Here is a 20,741-nt window from a genome sequence, read left to right as displayed (position 1 = left end):
TTTTAAGTGGAGAAGCAGATTGTTGTAGCACAGGGAACTGAAAGGGCACAGCCATGACCAGCAATCTTAGGAGCTCAGGTCAGTCTGATACTCTTGTGAAGACTGACGAGTCAAGCAATGTTGATTGGTTTCCTGGTAAAACACTTGAAAATCCAGCTGGTCAGACACAAAATATGATGCTTTTGGACAATAAGTCATTTCAAAGCAAACTTTCCCTCAAAACAGTCTAGAAATTAATCACTATAAAAATGGCCCAACTGATATTTTAAATAAAGTGAATTCCTGCTGTTAGCTCTTGCAAAATTAAACAACTGTGCCAGGCTCCCCTTGATAGTTGAAGTTTGAGTCGTCTTGGATCAAAATACAGTTACTCACATTCAACAGATGCAGATTCCCAACTGAAAGTGGTGCTGCTTTCTGCTAGTGCAGTCAGGGTAAGAGCTGGGGCCTGAAGCTCTAAGGCCAACAAGATTCGGGTATTGAGAAATATTTGAGTTTTATTTCACTTCCACTGTGCGGGGGGCAAAACACGAAAGAGCAAACGTAGCTTATCCCTTATTCCTTGATTTTCCTTTTCTACTGTAACTGAATTTGCCCACAAATGGCAGTGTAACCATCCCCACTGCACACTACCACAGAGGTATGGAAAGCAGTCAAAACAAGAAATTCCCCCTGCTTTAGCAATCTGCTAATCCGAACGTTTCCATGACAAATATGGAAATGGCTGATTCTAGCCACGAATTTGGTAATGATTGGCTGCAGACTGTAAAAAACACATGAAAAACTCTATTTCTGCAGCTAGTTGAAACCAGAGATGTATTTGTGTGTGCATTATCTGCTGTGCTGGCCCTCTGCCTTTTAGTGTTGTTGTGGTTTTGATTTCTTTTTCCCTAACTCATTTATTGTTTTATTGCTTATGTTTGCTGGAGGATATACAAGCAACTGAAAATTCTCAAGCCCATCTTAATCTTGTATCTAAGCGCTAACTGCTCATGTACTAAGAGAGGACCAAGCACTCCTCCCAGCTTTGTTGGCATTTGGTCCATACTGAGCTCTTAGTGTTTCTTCCTGTTCCCAGTACCCTCAAGTCCTTACATCTTTAGGGTTTTTAAAGTGACCATAATCCCAGAGCCAGAGGGTGGGTGAGGTTGGAAGGGACCTCAGAAGATTGTCTTGTCCTATCTTCTCCTCAAGGCAGGGTTAACCACAGCAGGTTGCTCAGGACTGTGACCAGTGGGGTTTTGAGTATCTCCAGGGATGGAGACTCCACAGTCCCTCTGGGCAGCCTGTTCCAGTGTTCAGTCACCCTCACAGTAAAATGTTTTTCTTATATTGAAGTGGAATTTCTTGTATTTCAATTTGTGCGCATTGCCCCTTGTCCTGTCACTGGGAACCACTGAGAAGAGCCTGGCTCCATCACCTCTTCTTCCCTGCATCAGGTATTTATACGCTCTGGTAAGATCCCCCTGAGCCTCCTCTGCCGCTGGCTGGACAGTCCCAGCTCTCTCAGCTTCTTCCCATATGTCAGATGCTCCAATCGCTTAATATTCCTCGTGGCGCCTCAGTGGACTCAGTCCAGTAAGTCCCCACCTCTCCTGTACTGGGGAGCCCAGCACCAGCTACAGCACTGTGGATGTTTCACCAGTGCTGGGCAGAGCAGCATCACCTCCCTCGACGTGCTGGAGATGCTCTGCCTAGTGCAGCCCAGGAGGCTGCTGTCCCCCTTTGCTGCGGGGACCCCTTGCTGGCTCACAGTCGCCTTGTCCCCCAGGACCTCAGCCAGGCTCCACTAGGACCCCAGGAACGCTGCACAGCTTTGCTGGTCTGAGATATAAGCAAAGCAAATGTGGTAGAAAGAGGTATTATCTTTTACTAGGGCAACTCAGAATGTTGGAAAAGGCAGACAAGAAGAATCCCAACAGTGAATGAAGTTACAGTGCCATCAATTGAGATCAGAGGAAATAATTTCTAATGAAATGTACAAATAATCTGTGGAAATGCCCCGAGCCACTACTGAAGCAAACGGCACAAATCTCATAGACTATCCAGGGACACTCCAGTGAACAGGGAAAGCTTCTCCAGCTTTACTGATAGGATTGTAAATCTAAGATGTAGAAATCTTCATCCCGCAGGACAGGGCACGTGGCTAATAACCTGCCTAGACAAAATGCCCAATTATATTGGATTAAGTTTTCACATTCAAGCCAAATGAATGATCTCCTCCTCTACAAACCCACAACACTATCCACTCCCAAAGACAAGGTCTTGCACTTGATGGACCACTGCTCTCAACTTTAAGGCAATTTCTGTGCTACTCTTTCCTTTATTGATTCAGGCTCCCCATTTTCATTAAAACAAGGAATTAAATCTTGTACTCTTGAACAGCACTACAATATATCCTCGAGCATTGCTGCTCTCAGCTGGAATAACTGAACCAGCCACCAGTCCCACTGCCAGCGCCCCAGACCCAGCCACGAGCAGGGTGTGAGGGGGAGCAGTGGAAGCGGAGCCATGTCCTACACTAGACCTGGAAGGATTCAGCATGGGCCACTTGAGCCCACCGTGCCAGGATCCACCACGTGCTTACTGGTATTAACCAAGCTCTGGAAACTCCTCACCTTAGACATGACCTCTTTATTTTACCTATTCTTAAAACAATATACATGCATGGTTTTTGCTTCTCATTTATTACACCAAAGATAAGTAGCTTCAGATACACGAGTGAGCTGCTTAGCTAGAAAAGGCTACATAAATTGTCTTCAAACTACTTGGAAGAGCATATATTTACCAAGATGACAGTGTATTTGCAGAGGGGTGGATCTAGCCCTATTACAACTATTTCTTCAAGCCTTTGTTTTAGCAGCAGTATTTAACGCCTACATAAATCCTGAAATATTCAAATAAACACAAAGATAAATATAATAAATAATAGTAGATTATAATCTAATAATAAAATAGATAATAAACACTTTACTCAATAAAAGATAGACACAACAACATCAAACGGAGCAGTTACACCCAGGCATCGTTGGCAAGGTGCCCTCTGGCAGAAAAGGCAACCCGCACAGCAGGCTGCATCAACAACCATGCAGCCAGCACTGGGACGAGTGATCCTTCCCCTCTGCTCAGCACTTGCGTGAGCACATCCAGAGTGCCGTGGCCAGTTTTGGGCTCCCCAGTACAAGATAGACGTGGATACACCAGAGCAGGGTCTAGCGGAGGCCACCAGGCAGGATGGCCTGGGGCTGGAGGAAATGCTGAAGGAACAGGTGGGCAACACTAAGGGATCCATCATGTAGTGATTTTTGACTTCTACTAACTATTTAGCTCACAGACAAAGAATAACTTCAGATTGTATACAAGCCCAGCACATATTAGTGTGTTTCATTGCTGACAAGGTGAAGCATTCACAGTCAGTGTAAAACACACCTACCAGCTCAGAGGCACGCGCGGCAAACATGCTGCTGTGACTTCCTTTTGGAGATCTGGGGGATCCTCTGGGCATCGGTCTTGAGGAACATCTGCAACTGACTGAAGTCAGCCGAAACCAGCAGCGCGTTGTTGTGTAATGCTCTTTCCTGCCAGGTAAATAGTGACTAAAAGGTGTGAAATTCTGTACTGGCTTTGAAAATAGCCAAGAAAAACAAAGGAATTTCTTCCAACTTGCTGTCTCCAACTGGGTGCCCTACTAACCAGCAACACCACATGGATAACACATCAGAGCCAAGAGGAGATAGCTCTGGGAACACAAGTTTTGATAAATATAGCTGAACAACCGCTGCCAGCAGGCATCAACAAGATTGAATCCCACTGTAAATGTTCAAATGTGTGACCAGGTGCTGGATTTTTACTGCTCGTGAACTCCAACAAAAAGCAATTTCTTCCACCCACCAGAGAGTTCAGCCAATCACAAGACAACAAAGTAGTAGAGAACAGACACATTCAGCCAAAAATTATCTACGTTTAGTGGAAACCAGATCCAGCTCCCAGGTTTCTGGCAGGTGGATAAGACAGCCCTTGGTGTCACAGCAGCCACCATGGCAGCACACTGTGTTCAGCTCTCATGTACTTCACAGCACCTAAACACAACTCTCACAGCTTCAGGTGTGACTCGGTGCTTAGACAATCATACAGTTATGCTTGCATTATAAATAATATCATAAACATTCCAGATGACTGTACAATTATGGTTGCATTATAGCAGCACAGAAAGGTAAATTGTAAACCATGTACACACACTTCAATGTAAAATTTTATTCTACCCTACCCGTCTTGTACCAGGAAAACAGAATTTTACACTTGCTCACAAACTTGCCACAATCCAATCCCCTGCACAGCCCTCCCCCATTTCTCCTGAGAGTGATTACTTGATGTTTGATATTTCCCAAGACAATTTTTAATTTAAATTGCTAGAAAATCCATACCAACCTGCAATTCAAAAGTACAGATATGAACTGAGCAACAGATCCAGTGGAAATAGAGACCTAACCTAGAAATACTGACAGACTGTTAAATGCAGAGGTTCTGGCAGGGAATATTTCCAAACAGCAGAAACACTTGCTGAAGTTACAGAGTCTTTCTTTCTGTTTTCTAAACAATACTCATTCTGTATGGTATGGACATGCCCCTGACAGTGCTTTTAACTTTCTGCTCACCAGCACCCTGGAATTTTTGAATTGAGCCTGAAGGAAATTGAGCAAAGCTCAGGCAAACACTACACAAACCAGACCTGAAAAAATCAGCATTTCACAGCCAGTATTTATAGATTTAAGGATTAAAATCCCTGGAATTGCGGCTTACTTGCTCATTTTTCATGAGCTTCTCCTCCTCTCCTTTTTTATGAAACACCCTAATTTTTTCCCCCTCTTGATAATCTTTATAAAACACACATCATTAGTACTGCACACTTAGTGCTGGATTACTGAATATGCAACACTGACTCTAACAATACTTTCTCAGACAGAAACCACAAGGTATTGGGAAGAATTTGCTGTGTATCTGAATCTTATTCCCTCCTCAATAGGTTTATACAACACGGGATTTGGAAATAAACAGGTCTTTTCTGCAAGTGCTCTGCATATGGAGTCACTGAGTTTCTCATACATGCCTGTACGAAGGATTACAGTATTTCAGATGCTTTTCACCCCCAAGCCCCTCCACAGCAATTTCCTCATGCCCACACGTTTCCTCCACCACCGTGCATCCCACTCTCCTCTGCAAATTACACCTCACATAAACATTGCTGGGTTACTTGCAAGTGGCACATGTTCATTTTCTCCTCCCTTCCTAATATAAATTTCTCTTCTAGCAAATATACAGAAGGGACAGGAAAAGCAAAACAGGAGGTCTTACCTTTTGATGGTCTTCTTTGTTTCGTTTGTAGAGAAGAGAACGTACCCATTACAGCACCCATTGCAAAAGCTACTTGTGAGTTTTTGGGGAGGATTTATTTTGGCTGTGGGTTTTTTGGTTTTTGTTTTTTTGTTTTTTTTTTATTCTTCTCACCCCACCCCCCCACCGCCAGTGAACAAAATCTATGTGAAATGCCCCCAAGAACAAAACAAAACAGAGGAAGTCAAGAGAAGAAAGAAAAGAAGAAAGGAGGAGGGAAAAAGCAAAGCACTGCAGCTCAGCGTTCAGCAAGCGTTAAGCTTTGAGGGTTTTTTTTTTTTTTTTTAAGTCAACACACATGCACTGACTCACAGCCGGCTGCACTGTTATTATTCAAAACAGCTCCCCATCAAAATTTAAATGCTAGGTAGATTCCCTCAGACCAGAGCTGGCAGCAGATGCATCAAAATATTTACTGGAGCACAGCCACATAAACACACAGGCTAATTCTTCCTCCCGTTCCCTTATGGCTCCAACCAGCAGCCTGTAGGTCTAGTGAGGGAGCATCAGTGCATCTCTTCCAGTGAATACTAAACTGGAGTCCTGTAGACATGCTGAGGGTCTCAGGGGGGAAGCCAGGGCTTTGGGCTGGGTACCAATTCGGAATGAATGGAAATCTTCTGAGTGGGAAACGGTAGTGAGCAAGGCATCAAAGCCCCAGCTGCGCGGACTGCGTGCTCCTGCTAATTAAGAGTCTGACAGAAAGGTAGGAAGCAGCAATCTCTAACAGTCTTCTCAAACAGAAAAGTCAGGGGAAAATAAGTAAGCGCAACAGGGGAAAACAGAAAATTTCACTACAAGCCTTTTCCTTCGCATACTTTCTCATGCACTAGAAGCAAGACAGTTGCTAACAACTTATTTTTCTGCCAAGTATGTATGCCCATATCCTTTTTAAGGATGTTAAAACAACAAACCATTGAAGCTAAATTGTGCAAACATCCAGTGGCTCGGAGGAGGTAGGACAATTCCCAGCATTTTCTTCAGTTCTGTCATATTTCAAAAAATCAGCTATGCATCATCTTATGTTTTCTCAGAAGGTGAAATAGCAAGTGCTCAAGTACAGAAAGAGTTAAATATACCTAGGCAGCTGTCAGAACCAGAATTAATTTGCTATTTGCACACGGTGACTGAGATTAAGGCAGCATCTGTGCAAATACTTTATACTTGTCTAAATACTTGTCTAAAGAAATTCATTCCTACACCAGAGACCAAAGCACCTTGTCTCAACAGGTTTCCCCAGCTTTCCTCTAACTTTGCAGTAAAGATTTCATCAAACGCAGATCCCAGAGCCCCCAGGATCAGAAGCTGCACAGCATCAGTGTCCCTGGAGGTTAAAGCCCTGTGTTACCTTCTGCTCACACGCTGCCAGCAATGCTGTCTTTCATTCACAAGTGTATTTGCATCCCTAGTGTAATCCAGCAAGAGCTTTCAATTAGTTGCTAGCTGCAAAAGGCATAACACAAAATAATTTGGGGTGGGTTTTTTTTCTTGTTTCCTTTTTTTTCCTGTTTTACAACTCAAAACACAGCAATTAAACTTTTTTGGAGGAACATCTGAGGTAAGGTCCTGTTTAGATACCAAAGTCGTAAACTGAAACATATCAGTTTGCAGGCAGGTGCCAAGTACCTGAGACTTGGGGCACACAGTGCTGCCACTGCCATCGTGGGGAAGCCTGTCCTGCCTTGTGCAATGCTCCCTGCCTGCCCCCAGTTCTTCCCCCAGGCTAGCCACGGCTGTTGTCCCACAGCCCCAGGGCTAACAGGCTTCTCCATCCACCTGGATCCAGATGGGGGTTCCTCACACTAAGGTGATATCCACAAGGCACTGAAAAGCTGTTTGAGATTCTTAAGCTCTTTTTAATTTAAATATTTATATTTATTTTATTAATATTTTATTTGTGTTTACACATTGAAATGTTAGATAGGCTACAGCACGCATGTGGAAAATCACTGCTCTTGGTATTTGTGCACACAACAAAGGCTGGAGGATGACTAGGGGCCATGGCAGTTGTGCCCTCACGTAACAGTGGCTGCTTCATGCCATGGTTGCCGACATGAGAAACCAGCAGGTGAGGACATGCCTGAATTTCTCATTTCTCATGCAAACAGGGAACAAAGAGAGATGGTGGGGCTCCTGTTCAGCAGGCTGGCTTCGCACCCCCTTTGCCACCTCTGTGATACATTACTACCCTTACTGGACGTGGGTGCCATGACAGAGCCTCCACGGCTCTTGGGGCAGCAGCTGTGCTGGATAGGCCTTCACTGGTGGGTGAGGGCTGCGGTGGTCCTGCCTCCCTGCAGCAGGAGGTCTCAGTGCCATCTCTGGACTTCTCTATTGGCATCAAGTCAGCTAAAAGCATCCTACCACAAAAAGCAACAGCTGTCAGTGGGACGCTGTGCTCCCCTGTCCTCTGCTCCCAGGCATGGTGTCTCCAAGACGTCAAAAATGGAAACCTCCTCAATCTAGGCAAAGTTGTCACTAGCAGAAGTCAATGAGCTGCAACTCCTGTCACATCATCCACTCGCAAAACCACACGAGTTGACTCATGCACTGGGGAAAAGTGTGTTAGAGATCTAAGAGGTCCAAAGCAAACGGTCGCAAAGGACTACATGGATTATCATAAAACCACAGAATCATTTAGGTTGGAAAAGACCTTTAAGATCAAGTCCAACCGTTAACCTAGCACTGCCAAATTCACCACTAAACCACGTCCCTAAGTGCCACATCTACACATCTTTCAAATACCTCCAGGGATGGTGACTCAACCACTTCCCTGGGCAGCCTGTTCCAAAGCCTGACAACCCTTGTGGTGAAGAAATTTTTCCTAATATCCAATCTAAACCTCCCCTGGTGCAACTTAAGGCCATTTTCTCTCATCCGATTGCTTGTTACTTGGGAAAAGAGACTGACATCCACCTTCCTACAACCTCGTTTCAGCAAAAAGCACCTAAAAAGTAGTTGGCTTCAGGATTTATCCTGACATCGGCTGGATCCCAGCCACGCAGAAAGGGCTCGGCCTGGGAGCGACAGATTAGGCTGCCCATATGGTAAGATACCCTAGAAAAAAGTAATTCAAGAAGGTAAAATTGCACCCCTGATGCTGCACTGTTGTCTACCTAAAACAGCATGGTATATGAAGGCGGAGGGCAAATGTGAATATTTGGTTTTCTTTGAAACTTGAAAGAAAAAAGATTTGTCTTGGCTGGAAACCAGTATTGACAGATCCCTATGAAATCACGGGGATAAATGGTTACATGCATTTCTGTTTGTATCACTCAAATATACAAGAAAGGGGACAAGAGGAGGGACGATGTCTGAGCCTGGGTGGACAAGCACAGAATCCCAGATCACCAGGTCAGGAGCAGCCGCTTTCTCTCACTGACAAAAATCAAGACCTTAGAGGAATAGAAGCACAAACACTAATGAATTAGGGTATTTGCCACAGCATGCAGGAATTCTCTTTCCCCAACAAATTTATCAACCTAAGAGATAATAATTGAGACGTAACAAGTGCTGATGGTCAACCTCTATCCGAGGAGCTGAATAACTTTCAGAGTATTTCCTTTAGAGGTGAGATGAAGACTGAGCTCTGACTGTGATGGTGAAATGTACAGTTCTAGCTGTGTGCGTACCTAAGCCAGCATCCTGGGTAAGAGCTACTATCAAAGGATCAAAAGTACCTCGAGGAAAGGAGATACCATATTATGCCGAACCTGACTGCAGCCTGCAGTATTGATTTGCAGTGCTCCAGAGTCTGGCCGTTGCTAACTTCCCAGTGCAGTCAGAAACCCCAGCTGCACATCGTGGGGCTCTCTCACGGTACGATTTACACAGTTCTCCAGCATTTGCTTGCACAGCTGAAGATATGTAATGCTTCATGATGCCTGTGCCATGCCTAAACCCATCCACTTTCCGACAAAAAGGTCACCCAACAGGTGACTTGTGTGACTGTCCCAGCAGTCACTGCTAAGGAGGGGAGAGTCCCCCCCAGGAAAGGGCCACAAGTGCTTCATGCAGGCGATGGGCAGGCACACGCTAGGCACTCACAGATACAGCAACACACGAAAAGCATCCATTGAGGTATGCCTCTGCCCCAACAGAAGCCTGTGTACATACTCAGCCAAGCACTCAATGCTGGGCGCTCATCTCCCAAGCTAGATCAGATCAGCAGGGCAGACATGTCCCCGTGGGTCACCGCTAATCCATCATTATTGTCTCCCAGCAATGAAACCCCATTCCTTTTACCACTACTATATACCATATTGTAATAAATTCTGTCTACTGACTAACAAAACCATGACCTAATACTATTCACTGACCCTCTTCCTGATTTCTTTCTGCCTCTTAACTCTATGCTGTTGCTTTTAATAAGCATCTGTGAGACTTTGAAACATCAGAGCAAAGAAGACAGACACTAGCAGTGATGTAGGAGCTTATTTGTTGGATGTAACCAGAAGGTTTGGTCAGAATAAGTAGTTCATTATTTTTAATAAATGCAAATATAGCATCTTCAATTAGGGAGTCATATCACCAGCTAGCTGATACCGGTACAGGATGGAATTCTCCTGGGAGCAAGGTCACAAGGATTGCTACAGCTCTGCTCCCTGATGCAGGATCAGGTTGTCTTGCCACTAAAGACAAGTGCAGTCTAGCAAAACGGAGCCAAACCACACTTGTGTTACATCTATCCCCAACTACGCATTTCTGGTATTTTTGTGGGTATATACAGGAAAGTAGAGCGGGAGGCTGTTTTTTTCATCATGCAGAAATGTGGACTGTTGCCAGGAGAATACACCCTCCCTAAGCACAGTATCTAGGGACGTAATCTCTGTTTACCAGCCATCCTCTCCTACAAGGCAAAGCTGGCGACGTCGATATGTGGGACTAGCAAGGGAATGCCTCAGACATACCCAGATTTTAAAACTTAGGGCATTGGTAAAATTCTTTCTGATGTATTTTTTCTGTCTCCCAAAGTACAGCAATAAGCATTTGCATAATAGGAACACAAATAAAAGCTGAAAACTGCCTGTTTATAGCAAGCCCTTGTCATTCACTCTGTATCTATCAGCTTTGAGTGGTTCCAGGTAGGCTGTGCTTTAAAAAACCTATATAGAGCTAGAAGTAATAGATTCCTTTTCCCTTCTGGGTATTTTACAAATGAGACCTAGCCAGCATTGGTCAGAGTTTCTTTCTATGTGCTTAAGACTAAAGGAATTTCATTTTTCATATTCCAGTAACTAACACTTGTTTCAAGGAAGCATTTTACATTTACCCAACAAGGAGTGCTTCACTTTAAGGCAGAGGTGACTTTCTGTTCACCTGAGCAGCTACTGTTTTTCTTGAAGCCGAACGTAAACCAAGCCCTTCCCACAAGCAACTGAGAGCATACAAGTAGCAAACTGGGAGCTGGGATGATGCCGCATGAGCACTGACATAGAAATGCCAGGACTCCTGCTTTCAGCTGTGTCCACTCAACTGTAGCTTGGTCAGGTGTTCATAATTGGGACCCATGGACACCAGCCCAATTACTGCTCAGTGCTCTGGCACAAAATCGCTTCCAGTCATAGTGACAAGCTGGGTACCCCCAGCAGCACAAATGCAGTTGCTCCTGTGGCACTCTGGGCATGGATTCCTCCATGAGGGACAGCAGCCGGAGTGGGAGACACGAATTTTGCATCAATTGCACAGGTACCGATATGGCAGCCCCCTTGCAGAAGCTGCCTGTGCACCATGAGCGCTGTCCACAAGCTCTTGCCCTCTCTTTCAGCTCTCTCTGATTTTTAAAGGAATTCATGAGACACTGAGACTTGGCTATCCGAGGGGTGGGGGGAATAAAAATCAAAAGCAACAAGGAAAATGTTCCTTTTCTAAGAGAATGAAATGAGAGTTTCTGTTGCTTAGCAAATTTTTAACCAGTTGCTGTCCTTGGCTGTCTGTGCCAGAACATGCTCTGCCAAGTGCTTTGCCTGACCCTAAGCCCAAGGCTCCACAGAAGACCTGCCAGGAGCCTCTCTGAGCCATAACCTGTCCGATTGCCGGAGTCACTGCTTGCTTGGGTGAGGAGTTACAGAGAGCACATCTACCCCACCATGCTGGAACACTCCACATGTTCCTCCAGTGTCACTGAAGGGCTCATCCTTCAGGTCATCTCAGTGCTAAGGCTCCAGGCAGCAGCACTCCACACAGTCACAGACCAACTAAGGAAGACGAAGGTGGAAAAGCATGGTAAGAAATGGATAAAAATAGCTCCAGCTGGACGCTGAAGAGAAGAGGTAGAAATCATCACCGTCACAACCACATGCACAGAGCTTGGGATGGTGACAAGACTCCATAGGGCAGCCCTCCCCAGACTGAACCCACAGGAGTCCAAGGAACAGGAGAAAGGCGAATATACCATTTCTCTTGCAGTAGTAGTCATCATTTTTCTTTTCTTTATTTCTCTGCTATTATTAAATATAATTCTTTGATTAGACTGCTACGGTTTCAATTACACTAACCAATAGATTTTGAGGTGTGTTTCTTTACTACAGATATATATTATTAACTCACTGAAATTGTCCCAGTTCAAAGCAGGAAGGCAGACAGCTAAGAAAAGTCCACCTACTGAACAAACACACACAGCCACTGCAAAGACATACAGGGGTAAACTGAAGCAGCATGGGACAATCTGCTCTGCCACTGGAAACCAGCTTGATCACAGAGACCAAGATGAGGCAGTTTTTTGCTGGCCTATACCTGTAAAAAGTGTTTGGGGATCTTTGTGGGCCATCATTTACCTTTTTATCAATATAAAGACATATCGGGTCTTCCTACTCTAGGTTTTCACGAAGTCAGAATTCACCACATGTATTTTTTTTCCAGCACCTATTTTTTGGAAATGCTTTTTTCCAAAAAAGCAACAATACACAAGGGCCTAATTTCATTCTCTTTTTCTCCATTCATGAGCCGTTATAATAAATGGGGATGTTTTCAAAGACATCTTTTGCTTCTTGTAAGGACAAGGTAGCAGAACAGGAGCTATTAAAAGATTCATTACTGCACCTCTACAGACCCAAAGCAAATTCTCATGCTAGCTAGCTTTGGCAGATCTCAAAAGCTAAAGGTCCTCCCTTCCATTTTGATGGAAATATATTTTTCATGACATGAAAGCCATTGAATAATAATGCTGAGAAATCAGATGGAATAAATGAGCCTTAAAGCTTTGGGATCATCTAGATTTTCACATAAATCAGGCAGTGACAATATTAAAGTGTGAGAAAGCCACTTGCTTTCCAGTCTATAGCAAATACAGCTATGCAAAACCAAACCAAATAAATGTAATGGTCACTTAATACTGCCAAACAGGGAACAAAAAGCCAGGCATTGAGGTCTGAGCAATAAGCGGTGCTCCTCTTCTTTAACATCCTGAGAAGGAGAGTGGAGAACGGAGCTGGCATTTTACATCCTCTTGTTCAGAGCAAGCAGTCAAGCATCAGTCTCCTGAAATCAAGATCAGATATCCCTGCTCTGTTCTGGCCTTTCTTCTTGCAAATACCAAAACAGATCACCACTGCAGCTGCACATAGGTATGCATGGACATACACATTTATGTACTTAAAGGAAATAAAAAGAAAAAAGAACAACGTATTGTTTGGCTTATATGAAGCAGCATAGTGAGATATAAAAAAACCCTACACTATTGTCTGCCGATTCTTCTTTGTTATAGTAATAAAACTGGGCAGAACTCCACTGAGCAGACCTAATGTTTGCCCTAAGGTTATCACATTAAAAAATAGATAGCTGAGAGCTCAGGAAGGGAATACTTCACATTTCTAGTGACAACTTACAAAATATGAGGTTACTGGTTTGTAGCTTTGGTTGGACTATTTCTTCAGTAAAGAGAGGGAGACTGTTTCCAGATGAAAACTTGAAAGAATAGGAGACAGACGAAACCTGGGCAAAGCACATGCCTGAAGTGCAAGGAGAAATGCCTGATGGCAGGAGACGAGGGATGCTGCAGGAGCACCCAGCAGGGTTGTCCTGGCACACCACTACCAGCGGGTGGGAGTGAATGCTGACAGACAGGCAGCAGGACACTGCTGAACTGTACGATGACCTCACCTCACGTCGTAAAGGTGACAAGAAACTTCAGCTAGGCAAAAGGCGAGGAAGCCAGGAGACCATCAGAAAAGACTGATGGCATTGGTGTGCCAAAATGAAAAGGAAGGTGGCAAACAACAGTGATGTGAACCCACCTGGTGAAGGGAAGGAGCTGAGCAGAGGCCAGGAAGCAGGAATAGGAAACAGCTGCGCTGCTCCCCAAAACACAAGCCTTTGACAAGGAAACTGTCAGTAAAAGGTGGGGTTTGGGGACAGGGAAACAAAAAAACTGGAAGAATTTCATAACAGCATCCATCTGGGAGCAGGAGGAAGACAGGGGTCAGTCCTGAAACAAGGCTGCGGAGCCAGAGTGCTCAGAGGAAGAGCGTGTCTGGCACAGCCAAGGACGCCCGGGAGGAGGCTGCACGCAGAGGAATCAAGAACTGCAACCTTTTGTTCTCAGGATGCCATTACAGTAAGGCCTGAGGATGAAAAAGCTCACATTTCAGTAATGAAAACCATCTATTACCCCATGAAATCTGTTTGCACATTGTGCCAAGTGAAGTCTTGCCTTTCAAAATTATCAAATCCATACATGAGAAATGGTTTCAAGCAGAAAACCCCTCAGAATATTAGTCAGAACCATCAGGCCACAGAGAAGGCTGAGAAGCAGGACACCATGACTGCACTGTGGGAACCACACCAAAAAGAGTTAATGTCATTTGAAAAGTAGTACATAGATGCGAATGTAACGTGTTATGGCATCTTTCACATACAGAACAAGGTGTGAGAGACTGAAAGAGTTAATGTCTCAAACATTGTGGTGGGGCAAGTTCTGCTTAAAGACAAACCCTGCACAGCAAGGAACCAAGGTGGAAAGCCCATCAGCTCAGACACCAGCAACAGGAGGGGGAGGGCATGCTGGAGGGTGCGCAGCTCCCTGTTCTGATACAAAGATCAAACAACAGCCACGTCTGCAGGGAAGGAGAAGTTACTCCACAAACCCGAAGGCTCACAAACTGCTCGTTAGCCTGAGGAGTTCTGGTGCCCGCCCGAAGGAGGGGCAAGGATGATAAGGACACAAACTGAAGCCCCACGTGCACAAGCCCACTGGAACTGGACCCCTCGGCTGACTGAACCAACCTGGACCCAGGACTGGTGAAATCTTTCTGTCTTCCTTTTTCTCTCTCTGTCTTCTTCTGTCTTTCCTTTTCCTTTTCCACAATCCCTACACCTCATCTGTTTCAAGACATAAAGTGTTGACCAAATCTGAAACTAAGAGTGGATCCAGCCACCCCTGGACCCTTCTCTGAGGAGGAGTCTGGAAAGCAAGGGGGTCTGCTCTGAACCCTGAGACTCAACAGGAGGGATCTCCTTATTCCCTGAATCGATGTATATGGTTACCCTGGGTTACACGGTTTACAGAAGTAGTTTTATGCCAATTCCTGTTGTGAGAAACCCGCCACCTACTATCGTGCCTCCCCAGTTCAGTTTGCTTCTGTCATGAATAAAATCTTTAACTGATCGTTTGGTGTCGTTTCACCTCAATTTAACCCGAGGGAATTTCGAATTAAACAGGACTCCCTGGTCTGTCCAGTCTGGGTCGTGACACAAGGGGAGAGCTTTTAAGGGAATTTTGGCAGCCAGTGGTAACAGAAAATCCCCAAAGCCTTTTCCCTTTGTGGAAAGAGAGGCCGGGGCAGAGATGCTGCATCACACCGTGTCGCGCAAAGCACGATCAGGACTGGTCTATGTAAGGGAAATACAATAACCTGGCCGCCAAGTAGACATTTATTCCTGGTCCCTGCGATGGCACTGACAGCAGAGATGGCAATATTCACAAAACAGGCACTTGGCTGCTAAAAACACCCCAGGGAACATCAAGCAGCCAACACCAAGTACCAGGTAGATGCACAAACCCACAGCTCAGTAAACCACTTTTTTATCTTAATACGTGAGCATTTCTAACACATCCACACCCTCTACGAACATTACAGAGGAAGCATACAGCTAAATTAACAGGCTCAGAGTGATGTATATTGTGACCAAACACAGAAAAAGACCATAGGGCAACATGTCCTGGTTGTGTGCGTGATGACAAGGACATCTCTCCCAACAGCTGGGACAGGCAGTGCCGGAGCATGGCATGTACTTGCTGCCTTGCTCACACACCCAGCGTCAGCTCGGCACTGTTTGAACTTACAAACTAAGCAAGCTGAGCGACAGGCAGGAATTCAATGGTGTTTTGTTCCCAGAAGCATTAAAGAGAATATGTCAAAACTATATAAAGAACGTGAACAATAAATGTCAATCCAGGTTAACAGCCAGTTTCATTTCTGTCTTGTGATAATGGTCAAAGAGGCCTCATTGAGAAAGTAAAAGCAATTTTTAATTATTCAGTATTTCCATGGACGACTGATAAATTGACTCCAAACAATTCTACAGTGAGTGAGTTTGCTTTAGGGAGGAGAAGAGGGTAGAGAAGACATTCAGATGATCTTGGATCTCTCCTTTCCTTTTGCTTTAATGCACTTCAAAGAAATGTGCCAAACTAACCACATATAATTCAGGTCATTGAACAGAGGCACATACCGCTGGGTAACTAACGTGGATAGTTAACCAGCTATTTTTGTTTCACATTTCAATTCTCACCATAGGGTCTTGTAAAGGAGAACAAGAGCAGCCATTAGACACCCCCAGGTAAGTTCAGCTCGTGTCAAGTTAAATCACATCAGGCAAAAAAATATGCTAAATAAGAGGATATTCTGTTTGTATATTGGTACTGTTTCATTCTGAATGTGCTAGGAATGCATGCCAGACATGGATGCTCCCCTGGCCAAGTCCTGCTAGAAGGTGCTCTAGAAAAGTCAGAATTTTCAGTTTTCTGGTCATTAATGGCATCACGCTTTAACTGAAATGATGTACAACATTCATCACATCATTTCTTAACTTTCAAAATAAGCACGACTTTCTTAAATGAAGATTCATAGTTTTATGTTTCTGTTTTATGCTGTTCTGTTTCCTGCTGGAAAAAAAAAAAAACCTGATAGGATTATTCCACTAAAAAATGCTGTTTGAAGCTGGATAAAACAATGCATTAAAATGGAGATTAGCTTGGCAAGTTTCATTAAGATAAAGTAAGCACCAACACCTCCCAAACTCATCATATCCTGCACACCAACCAACCAGGTTTATGTGTGCCTGAATTTTCCATCCTGCAAATGCACATCATCTGATGCTCCACCTGTACAACCTTCCTGCAGTAAATTAAGAGTTTGGTTTTGATACAAAGGTGCCCCTCAGTACATTAGCATCAGTCTAGCGTATTGCCTGGGAATATTTGCATCCATTGTTAATGTGTATTGAACTACACTACTTCTGTGCAAGATGGAGCATACTTTTTGCTGCAGACTGGACATAAACAGTCTTTGAAATTAAGATGTGGCACCTGCCCTGAATACCCAACTAAAACCAGATTATGTCTGATACCTCCCTATAGCTACAGCAATCCCAGACAAAAGCTAGCTTAGGAACAAATGTCAGATGTTAGCAGGGCAGTCAGTGGTTTACCAGTATCTATGCAAGCAATCATGGGGAATCACAACATCCCTATGGAAACCTCAAGGTCTGTGACATGTGCAATGATTACTGCCAGCAGTTAATATACTGAAGTCATTCACCAAATTAAAACAAAGACTAAATTACACCAGAAAGATGATATTCCAGTTTACATATAGAAGTAAACGTAAATTAAGTTGGATCGGGGATGACTGAGAAAGTAGGGTAATAGTGTGATCTTTAAACTGAAACCTCCTTAGCGTGTGACCCACAGGACAAAGTAAAGTTTGTTCTACAGTGGGTTTCATGGGGTGGGGGGAGGCGGTGGGGGGTGGGGAATTGTTTCAGGTAGCTCTCAAGTAGTTAAAATCACTGGCATTGTCAATAAATGTTTTCAGGATTGATGAAATCCTGAAAACATAATGGGAGCCAAATCCTATCTTCCTTTGACCAAAGGAAAACAGCAGTCTTTTTGGAAAAAAAGGTTTTGAAAATCTGTTTCTTAGGCAGCTAGTTTTTATCTAGATTCAGTAGCATTATTAGATGGCAAAACTACAAAGATATGATGTGAAAAATACACTGTTAAGACTCTCAAAAATCTTGACAAATTTGGAGGTCTCCGCATTTTGCAGAGAATCACCTGTTTTGGGGATTAACTGCAGCGTCCCTGTAATGTGTTTCTTTCAGCAGTACCAGTGAGTATTTCCATCTGTAACTCCATCTTAACTTCATTTATGTGAGAGAATTCACATTAAGGTCGCAGCAGATGAAGAATGCTTCCAATAAAAGGAATATGTGCCATTCCTATAGTGCTAGCTGGTGGACTGAATTATTATTATTATTATTACAGTTACATAATAACTTTCATCCTGATGCTGAAGTGCTCCCCAAATCACATCATCCATGACAGTTATTTTCAAATTCTGTCCAATACACCAATCCAGATACTCTCTGGAGTTATTAACTAATTAAAAATATTCCGTTTCAAGATGTACCTATGGCAGGGTGGAGACAGCTCTGAGACAAACTGCAGTACTACTTCCATTGCTGGCAGCACACTAGTGTGTGCAATAACCCCAACTAAAGCAAATGGACCCAAAACTCAAATGCAGATACTCAGGTCAGAATATCTATATTATTTTTAATTTACCCAGTCAAGGGTATCTTCAGAACTGAGTATCAAGACTTCTTGGAACACATTGCCACTAAAGTGCGAGTTTAACAAGCCACGCTGGCAGAGTATGATTTCTCTTAGCCACAGAAGGGCTGACAGGGAAGCAGCGTCCCTGCTGGGCTACCAGGGCCAAACCCTCAGCTGGAGAAAGGATCAGCACACGACGTCACTTCAGGAAGCAATGCCGATTTCAGATACACACACGAGTCTGTCAAACATTGCCACACCTCATGCATAGCCCCCAGAGGTATATGGACAAAAGAAGAAATTTGTTTGCAGAATAAAATTTCCAAAGCAAACAGAATTAGTCTCTTGTCCATCAGGTACTTTTCACACATGCAGAAAATTGTACTGTTATTTTTGCCTTTCCCCCCCTCCTCTACCAGAATCCAGAGCATACCTTCCAGTAGCCTAAGAAGTTGACCCATACTAGATTAGTGCAAGCAGTATATAAAACTCTGTTATTTGTTACTGGAGACTTGTTTCAACACACAGACACAGACTGCATGTACACGAAGAGTGAGCACTAATCTTCTTTGGGCAAACCAAGTATCTGCTGCAGCAAATACATTATTAGCCAGCTGTTGTCTGACCTGTTCAGTGCTCTTGCAAGGGAGACAGTGTTTTACTCCTATGCTGGACAACGGGCAAGTGTTTAACGTTCCCACAGATCCCCTTCTCAGTAAACCCCTGCTGCTAATCCCTATGGGGTAGGAATTTTTGCATCTCTGCAGAGTAGCAGGGTATAACTGGGAATGCCTCTCAGTGGAAGAAAAGCTACACAAACCTCTGGCATAACATGGAGGGTACATTAAATAGCTAGACAACTACGGCATTAGCAATTTTCTCATGAAGCTGATGAATAACTTCCCATCAGGTGCAGATCAGTAAATTCCAGTCAGCCCTTTGTTTTCTTCCCAGGTCCCCTCCATTTGGCTTCTGCTGAAGACTTATTCCTTGGTTTAGATTTAATTCTTGCCAGAGAAATGACAGCAAAAAAATTAATAGCAAACTTATACGAAACAAATCTTCAGCAATCCTCTTTTGTGAGCTATGAAGATTGTCATCAAGATTTCATTAATCTAGTGGAAAAAGCCCTTGCATAAACCAGCCATCAGGAATCTAAAAGATGCAGGTTGGTTCACAGCTGTGGCTGCTGCATTCCCAGCCCAGGGAGTGGGCTCTGCAGGGCCCCGAGGGCAATGGGGGTCCCGGCCACTGCTTCTCTGTCTGTGCCCTTACCCTTCCAGTTTACAGAAGCCCCTGGAGTCAACTGGCCCCCGGCACAGCTGGTTAATACAAATTGCAAGTAAGTTTGGGTATGAACAGGGGCAGAGAGAGACAGGCAGATGTCAGCTTTAAGTTAAAGAGGCAAACCCTAACTGGACAAACACAGAAAAGTATTATGCTTGAGGTTATAATTTTCCCTATGACATTCAGACTACAGTACCATTTTAAAAACTGAAATACATAGTATCTTCTGTCCTTAATGCATCTAGATGAGAAAGTCTAATATTTTCTTGCCCTTCCACATGGAAAGATAAAAAAAATTTCCAGATTCACTGAACAGCACAAGAAAAAAATGGGAATGAAGGCTCACTGATTCTGATCTTAGTGGAGTCACTCGCTTCATTGCTGTAAGATACATAAATATGCAAATAAAGTAATTCTTTGTTCCTGCTGTGGATATCAGAGTACTCCAGGAACATAAATCTGAGACTCACCTAACCACTTACAATAAAACACCTACTGGGATGTACTGACCTTTCCTAGACTTCTAATATGGGCCTGGCATTCTAAACAAAACAGTGTCCTGTAATAACTAGGAATTATTTCCAATGACATGGGCAAAGGAGGAAAAAAAGAAACAAAGGAGAAGACAGATCCCTGTTGCACCAGGATTGGCCCAATTCTACCAGACCAAATTCTGGGGAAAGTCAGAATGATAGTTTCATAAACTGCTGAAATTTGAGCAAGTTTTACACAAAAGTTGAGTGTATTCTATATTTTGGGGCATGAATCTTCAATGTTCACTCTAAATATACATTTGTGGGTAACAAAACAATCTCCTAAGTCTCCTTGTTAGTTGGTTCTTTGCTGCCATTTACACGAAGATAAATACTCAGATCCCAAATTGAAATTCAGATTATGCTTTGCCAAATACTTAAGATAAGCATACGTACAGCCATTGTTCTAGAAACTGAATATAGAAAAACACATGTGTACGCACAGCTGCAGGCTTACCCTCGTAAACAAGAGTTCTTGCACAGATGCTTATAGTACCAGACAGAGCACATACAGATCTGCTTACATGTTTACATATCCACAGTGCTGCATAATGTATATATGTGGAGTTAGTTCCTAGTCCAAAACACCTGAAGGAGCTGTCTGCAACTTTAAGCGGAATTAAAAGTTTAACCTAGCTAGCCTGAGATCTGAATGATGTATAGATCCCAAGAACAGTTCTTTCAGCATTGAGCTGCTACAAAAGAAGCACTTCTGTCAGGGCTAAGCCTGACCTACTGCTGAAGTTATCAAT

The 20,741-nt window shown here is 43.7% G+C and overlaps 1 protein-coding gene across 3 annotated transcripts in view; it reads right to left on the bottom strand.

The window, feature by feature from the left end:
• KCNIP1 (potassium voltage-gated channel interacting protein 1) overlaps nucleotides 1-20,741 on the bottom strand; it is a 365,574-nt gene that overhangs the window by 290,746 nt on the left and 54,087 nt on the right. For 2 of the 3 annotated variants that reach the window (XM_075056634.1, XM_075056631.1), the window contains exon 1: nucleotides 5,353-5,513. The exons of the other annotated variant lie outside the window; for it this stretch is intronic. Coding sequence is in view for 1 of the 2 variants with exons in the window: in XM_075056631.1 (XP_074912732.1) it covers nucleotides 5,353-5,413 (61 nt within the window). In the remaining variant the exon portion in view is untranslated. Of the gene's footprint in view, nucleotides 1-5,352; nucleotides 5,514-20,741 lie in introns of those variants that run through there. 3 annotated transcript variants of the gene reach the window in all.

The sequence above is a fragment of the Buteo buteo genome, chromosome 24 (genome assembly GCF_964188355.1).
Source record: "Buteo buteo chromosome 24, bButBut1.hap1.1, whole genome shotgun sequence".
In the NCBI taxonomy this organism is placed as follows: domain Eukaryota; kingdom Metazoa; phylum Chordata; class Aves; order Accipitriformes; family Accipitridae; genus Buteo; species Buteo buteo.
The sequence above is the reverse complement of the archived record's forward strand: the minus strand, read 5'-3'. Positions and strand labels throughout refer to the sequence as shown.